Genomic DNA, 7,788 nt, shown 5'->3' on the forward strand with positions numbered 1-7,788 from the left:
AGCTGGTAGTTTCGAACTGATGACCCTGAGGTAAACAGCCCGATTCGTAACCACTATGCTACCAGAGATACTTCCCAAGAAATCATCAGTTGGTTTGAATTAGCTATTATTTCTAATAACTTGTAAAGTTTCTTAATATTCCTCTTTTTGGAGTGGTACCTGCAGTATGAGACCTACATACATGTCTGGAGAAGTGATCCTAAAATGAGTACTGATACACATACTGACATCTATTTCCTAAAATTAGTAGGAGTATACATATTGACTTCTATCTTGACAAAGGGGAGCTGGGCAAATCAGTGAAACTGAGGAATTCGTGTGAATTTCATAGGATCCTTGAGCCCACCAACTCTCTAGGATCCTACAACACAATGCCAAATTGTTATTTTTCCCTAAGCCAGTTGGTAATAAAAAATGGCTATTGTTCTGACTAGTTGAAAGGAGAGAAGTCCTATTTGTCTATTTTATTGCTTCAGTGCTTTGGAATGCTGAGACAGCACTGGAGTCAAAAATCAGAAAACAAAGTAATTTCTTTACTGATTGCCCAATCAGCAAGGGACTGCCAAACACATCAAAAGAGACATGGCTTATCCCCTGAAAACATTCCTTAACTCTCCTTTCATGGCCCTCACCCTAGTGGTAAGCCATTGAAAGTTCCAGTTTTCCCCTTACTGGGTTACAGTGCAACAACTCTGTTCTCCCAAGCTATACTTTGTTGAAAATGATTAGAAATATTAGCAAATTAGTTTTACTTACAGTTAGAATTTTTGCAAAGATGATGGAAAACACTGGATGAACAATTCCATTTAGAACAGAAGCTAATGTTCCCAGAACCACAAAAGGCCATTCAGACTTATTTAATTTCATGATTTTTAGTAGAGAAACTTCAGGAATATCAGTCTAAAAGTAAAATTTATTTGGTTAAGAAACATGGTTTGAGAGCATAATTGGGTGGGGAAAAGTTAGTCAGTTAGAAATACATTTACAGTGTAAAGCAGAAAATCTAACGGTGGCATAGAATCTTATCCAAAAGTGAATCCTGGTGTGGCACTGTTGGTTAAGGCACTGGACTGCAAGTGTGGTTTGAATCAAAAGGTCAGCAGTTCAATCTTACCAGCCACCCCTTGGAAACTATACAGGGTTGCTATGAGTCGGAACTGCCTCAATGACACTTATCATCAACAACAACATCCAAGAGTGCTTAAGTTTATCAACTTTTGTCATTTTGCTCATCATTGACAATTTAATGCACAGATCTAATAGCTAAGAAGCACAGAAAAGCTAATAGGCATATTTTTTTCTTAAATCCTCTAAAAGGGTGAATTGTCAGATTTTATGATTAAAACAAAGTCCGGGGAGGAACTAACCAGCGTAAGCTCAGAAGGTAAAAATGTTACTAAGATTTTAAGTATGAAGGTTTTACAGTTTCACAATTTATTTACAGTAAAAAGCCCAAAAAGTTGTCACCGGGTTTGTTTTAGGATTTCTGTTTACAAGCCAAATGTTGCAAAATCTCAGAAAATTACTTACAGTTGCCAAACTTCAGCTGTCTTTCCAAGGGGGATGATTTAGTTTCTCTTTTATAGGATTATTTGAGAATTAAATGAAGAAAAGCATGTAAGACTTGGCTCATAGTATTTGGTATTGTTGTTGTTGTTGTAAGGTCCTGCCAAGTCAATTCCAACTCATAGCGACCCTATGTACAACAGAACAACACCCTGCCTCACCCTGCACCACCCTCACAGTTGCTGTTACACTTGAGCCCATTGCTGCTGCCACTGTGCCAAGCCATTTTGTTGGGGATTTCCCTCTTTTTCTCTGACCCTCCGTTTTACCTAGCATGATGTCCTTCTTCAGGGACTGGTCCCTCATGATAATATGCCTGAAGTATGAGAGACAAAAGTCTTGCCATTCTGGTTTTAAGGAGCATTCTGGTAGTATTTCTTGACTGTGTTGTAGTCACATGGCTGCTTTGAGTTGTTTAAAATAATTGAGTTGTGTACTTTAAAGGTACATTTTACTGTATGGAAATTGTACCTCAATAAAGTTTATTAAAAATAAAAAGACAAAAATTATGAATAGGATTTCACAAAATTGATTTTTCTTCTATCAAGAATGCCATAAACATAACTAACAAGAGGACAATTCTTCGTGTGTGAAACTTTTTATTGTGAATTGAGTGCAGGTTTAGAGAGTAGTTCATCAGTTTTACATTCAATAAATCATGCGTTTTGTTTCATCTCACTGATTGCAACCCCTCCATGTAACAACGGATATCCCACTTCCTCACTATGGTTCTTATTTCCATTACCCTGTCTCCTTCCATCACCCTTCTGAACATTGTCCTGAGGTAAATGCCGCCCCCTTTTGATCTTGAGTGGCTGACCACTCCATGGTGAGCATACCTTACTAGTGTTATTGTCCCGCCTGTATCTCTGCTTGGAAGATTGTTTTTTTAAAGTCTACACCATCCTGCCACTTAGAAAATAATTTGTATTACATAGAATATGCCATTTGTCTTTGAGAAAATATACAACATCATGTTAATATTATGTTAATATTACTATCAAGATAGAAAAGAATAAAATGAAATAAGACAAAAACAAAGTGAAAAATTTCATTTAAACCTGATAGATTCTATGCTAACTAAATAAACTACAGATTACAAGCATGTTTTCAGAAGATGTAATATAAAATTTTATGAAATTCTAAACCTTTAGAGAAAAAAAAACGGTTAAAAAGATTCTTAAAAATCTTATAGAATTTTAAAATTCATCTGGTGTTGGTGTGGTGCTGCAGGTTAATGCACTGGACTTCAGGGTTGCTTTGAACTGCAAGGTCAGCTGTTCAAGTTCACCAGCCACTCCTCAGAAACCCAATGGGTTGCTATGTAGGATAAACACTGGACTTATAAATTCAAGGTCAGCGGTTCAAAGCCACCAGCAGATCTTCGTAAACCCTCTATTGGCTCACTATGAGTCGGAACCAACACGGCGGCATTTGACAGCAACAACAACAAGGAGCTATTATAATTTTCATACAACAAGCTGCATATATTTAAAAGTACAATTTGTTAACATTGGACACAACTCCAGACTGATGAAACTATCACCACAGTCAAGATAATAAATCTATAACTTCAGAAGTTTCTTCTTGTCTTTTGTAATCTCTTTTGTAATATCAACTAGTTGCAAATCCTTGCTCCCCTGCAACCACAGATATGCTTTCTGTCACTGTAGATCAATTTGTGTTTTCTAGAATTTATATGTGGTGGTGGTGTGCCGTGGAGTCAGTTCTGACTCATAGAGACCCTACATAGGGTATGCAAGGCTGTAAATCTTTACAGGAGCAGAAAGCTTCATGTTTCTTCTGTGGAATGCCTGGTAGTTTCCAACTGTTGATCTTGAAATTAGCAGCCTGACTCAAAAGTATGTTACCAGAGAATTTATATAAGTGGAATCAAACAGCATATAATTTTGTTTTTGGTCTGGTTTCCTTTACTCAGCAAAAATTATTTTGAGATTCAATACACTGTTGCATGAACCAATAGTTCATTTATTTTTATTGTTGAATAGTATTCCATTGAGGTGCCTAGTACTGTGTTGTTGTTGTTGAGTGCCGTCGATTCACTTCCTACTCATAGCGATCTAGCATAGGGTTTGTGAGGAGCAGCTGGTGAGCTTAAACTGCCAAACTTGTGGTTCAAACTAACCTTGCAGTCCAGTGCATTAATCTGCAGCACCAGACCAGGACTCTGGCAGCGTAGTGGGTTACAAATTGGGCACTTAACCACAAGATCAGTAGTTTGATTCCACCAGTCACCCGCTGGAGAAAGATGAGGCTTTCTGCTCCTGTAAAGATTTATAGCCTCAGAAACTCTACACAAGGTCTCTACGAGTCGGAACTGACTCAACAGCACACAACCAGCCAGTATTTCACTGAAAGGATATGTCACAATTTATTTATCCATTTACCTGTTGATGCAAATTTGTAATGTAACATTCCTATGAGATTTCTTATCCCAGTAAACACTGTTGACATACATGCAATCTTATTAGCAGGCCTTCTTCTTAGGGTGCCATGGCGATGCTAGAGCAAAGTTTGGGGGAAGGTTCTGGTTTTTTAAACTTAGCATTATAGCAACATCTTATCAGAAGTGAATTCCAAATATTATAGGAGTTAAGTAAAAATTCACTGGAGAATATGTGGAAACAGCTTGTTGCAGTAGAACTATTACCTCTTTTTTTTGGGTGGATTCCTCAGACTTGTCAGCAAAACCTGGTTTTAAGTCTGGCTTGGTGATATTCCCAGAGCATGGAGGACTTGAATCACTATGTCTTTCGGCAGAGGAAGTCACAGGTTCCCTTTCTTCATCAACTTTTTGAATATCCTTAAATGAAGCATATGCTGGTTATCATTAGAATAAGGCCTTGAAAATTCAAAGGAACTTTATTAACCAACCTTTCAAAACAGTTAATGCCTCTGCTATTGAAGGAGACATACTCATATGTAGTTTTTGCTGAATAGTTAGCAAGTTTGATAGAGAACTAATAAGTCCAACTGATATGAAAATGTTTTTGACTGACAATACTTAATTGTGCTTTCCTTAAAAAAACAAACCAAACCAATTGCAGCCAAGACTAGTCAGACGTATGGTGAACCCATGTGTATCAGACTCCCACTGCCCTTCCGGATCTTCGGTGACTTGAGTTTTTGGAAATAGATCACCAGGCCTTTCTTCCAAGGTACTTCTGGATGGACTTGGACCACCACCCTCTCAGTTAGCATTGAGTCCGTTAAGCATTTGTACCCCCCAGGGACTCCTCTTCCAAAGATGGGTATAGTTAACTAGAGAAAATAATGCCTTAATCGAAAACAAGTAAACTGCTAGGCAGGGTAGATCTTAGTAACAGGAACTTTGTGAGACAGATAATTCCTTTCTCCCAGCCTTCCTGGACCTTACAAAATGATAACATGTAGTGAGGCATCTATGCTAGTATGTGAGGCTGGGCCTGGGCCTGACAGACAATAACATGTACCGGGCCTGCCACTGTTTCCCATGCCAAACTGGGATCAAAGAGTTCAATTGATGGAGTCTGCTGCTAAAGAATGAGAACTTCCGAAGAAATCAAAAGTCAACTTTCAGAAATTGTGTAAGTTATAGGATAAGACTAAATTTTAAGCCACAGTGCTGTAAATCTAGCTTCAGTCTTTCCTGAGAGTCAGAAAAGTGAGGCAGTTAAATGAAACTACTGCATTTTCTCTGCTTAGAAGTTGTGAATTTATCCATGAATTTATCCTAGGTACTGTGTAGTCCTGGTGTGGCACTGTAGATTAAACACTCGACCACAAGGTCGGGTTGTACCGTAAGGTTGGTGGTTCAAACTCACCAGCTGCTCCTTGGAAACCCTATACAGGGTCACTATGGGTCAGAACTGACTCAACAGCACTTAACAACAACAACAACAACTACTGTGTAGTACACAGTGTCTACTAGACTGGGTAACTATGAGTTGGAACCAACTGGACAGCACTTAACAACAACAACAATACAAACTTATAATTCTTTTTGTAAAATTTTGAAAACACTTAAACACTAAAGATATGGGAAGAAGGGCCAAGTGAGAAAAGAGGAGAGCAGTTAGGAAGACAGTGGGCTAGACCAGTGTGCAATAGAGATGAACAGATGCAGTTGGAGTTAGGTGTCAAAGGAGATTGTATGTACCAAAGGCTTCTAGGAATACTTTGACAAACTTTACCACGGTTGAGCAGTTATTTAAAGGCATAAAGAACATTAGCCAGCCTTGAACAATCCTAACATTGTTAATCAGACATTCCTTTAGCTATCACTTTCTTTTTATTCTATAAGATTTTCTACCAAGAGGTCAGTCTTTTATTTGGGCTTTCATCTCCCTAGCCCTGAAACTATTACTTTGAGGTAAGTTGAAAATAAAATTTTGTCCTCTTCTCGTAACAAATTTTCCTAAGAAGCTGCTTTAATAGACCAAAGGAAATCCCTTTTCATGAGAAGGCTGCTACACAAAACAACAATGACACATTCTGATATGTGTACTTCTGGTTTCTGTTGCTGCTCGTTACTGTAGGGTAGAGTCCAACTCATAGATATCCAATGGGTTTTCAAGGCTGTGACCTTTTGAAAACAGATCAACAGGTCTTTCTTCTGAGGTATCTCTTGATGGATTCTAACCAGCATCCTTTCTAATAGTTAAGTGCTTAGCCATTTGTGACTCCTGTATATACCTCTACCTGTTTCTGTTTCATTTTCACATATAAATTCACTAAAGGAACATATCTATACAGAATCATGTGTATTTTAGATAAATAACTACATTAATCTCTAGGCTTGAACTTTTTTCAAAAGTTGGATTGTTGTTGTTGTTGTTGTTGTTGTATAGGTGCCATCAAGTTGGTACCGACTCATAGCGACTTTATGCACAGCAGAATAAAACACTGCCCAGTTCTGGGCCAACTTCACTATTATTGCCACCCTTGAGCCCATTGATGCTGTCACGTGGCCAATCCATCTCACTAGGGGTCTTCCTCTTTTTCTCTGACCCTCCACCTTATCCAACATGATATCCTTTTCCAGCAACTGGTCCCTCCTGACAACATGTCTAAAGTATGAGAGACGAAGTTTGGCCATAACAATGCTAATATGACTATTGATAAAACAACACTTACATTTTAAAGCATTCTATATGAATTAACTTATTTAAGATTCATAATAAATAATGAGTCACTGTTATTGAAGACTCCTGGTGTGGCACTGTAGGATAAGCACTGGACTGTAAACTACTAATTCAGTAGTTCAAACCCACCAGCTGCTCCTTGGAAACCCTATGCAGAGTCACTTTAAGTTGGAACAGACTCAACAGCACTTAACAACAACAATTATTAAAGAATGTTACCAACTTCTTCAGTCTGAACTCAATCAGACATGCAATCAAGAGGTACTGATAATTACTGGTGATTGGCTTACAAATGTTGAAAACAAAGAGGAAGTATCATAAGTTGGAAAATAATGGCCTTGGTTATAGAAATTATGCTGGATATCACATGATGGTGGAGGTGGCTGTGTGCCATGCAGTCGGTTCCGACTTCTAGTGACCTTGTACAGGGTTTCTGAGGCTGTAAATCTTTATGGGAGCAGAACGCCTCATCTTTCTCCTGCAGAACAGTTGGTAGTTTCGAACTGCTGACCTTGTGGTTCACAGCCGGATTCATAACCACTACACTACCAGAGCTCCTTGGAGATCACACGATAGGAACTTGCAATACCAATGACTTATTCATTGCAAATACCATTTGTAAACAATATAGAAGATGACTACAAACAGGTACCCCCATGAGAGCCAAAATTTGACCTTGAACATTGTTGTTGTTAGGGGCCATCCAGTCGGTACCTACTCATAGCGACCTTGTGCACAGCAGAATGAAACACTGTCCGATCCTGGGCCAACCTCACTACTGTTGCCATGTTTGAGTCTATCGATGCTGTTACTTGGTCAATCCATCTCGTTGGAGGTCTTCCTCTTTTTCTCTGACCCTCCACCTTAACAAGCATGATAACCTTTTCCAATGACTGGTTCTTCCTGACAATATGTCTGAAGTATGAGAGACAAAGTTTGCCCATCTTGGCCTCCAAGGAGCACTCTGGCTGCACTTCTTCCAAAACGGATCTATTGGTTCTTTTGGCAATCCATGATACTTTCAATATTTTCCTCCAACAACACCATAATTCAAATGTGTCAATTTTTCTATGGTCTT

General features: G+C 38.6%; 1 protein-coding gene across 1 annotated transcript in view; it reads right to left on the reverse strand.

Annotated features, from left to right (window-relative positions):
* LOC102842777 (multidrug resistance protein 1-like) overlaps window positions 1–7,788 on the reverse strand; it is a 155,441-nt gene that overhangs the window by 66,777 nt on the left and 80,876 nt on the right. Inside the window, exons 15-16 of the mRNA XM_006832286.1 lie at window positions 4,238–4,390; window positions 757–900 (exon numbers count right to left, since the gene is read on the reverse strand). Coding sequence (XP_006832349.1) covers window positions 757–900; window positions 4,238–4,390 — 297 coding nt within the window. The remainder of the gene's footprint in view (window positions 1–756; window positions 901–4,237; window positions 4,391–7,788) is intronic.

Source organism: Chrysochloris asiatica, unplaced genomic scaffold (genome assembly GCF_000296735.1).
Source record: "Chrysochloris asiatica unplaced genomic scaffold, ChrAsi1.0 scaffold00006, whole genome shotgun sequence".
Lineage (NCBI taxonomy): Eukaryota > Metazoa > Chordata > Mammalia > Afrosoricida > Chrysochloridae > Chrysochloris > Chrysochloris asiatica.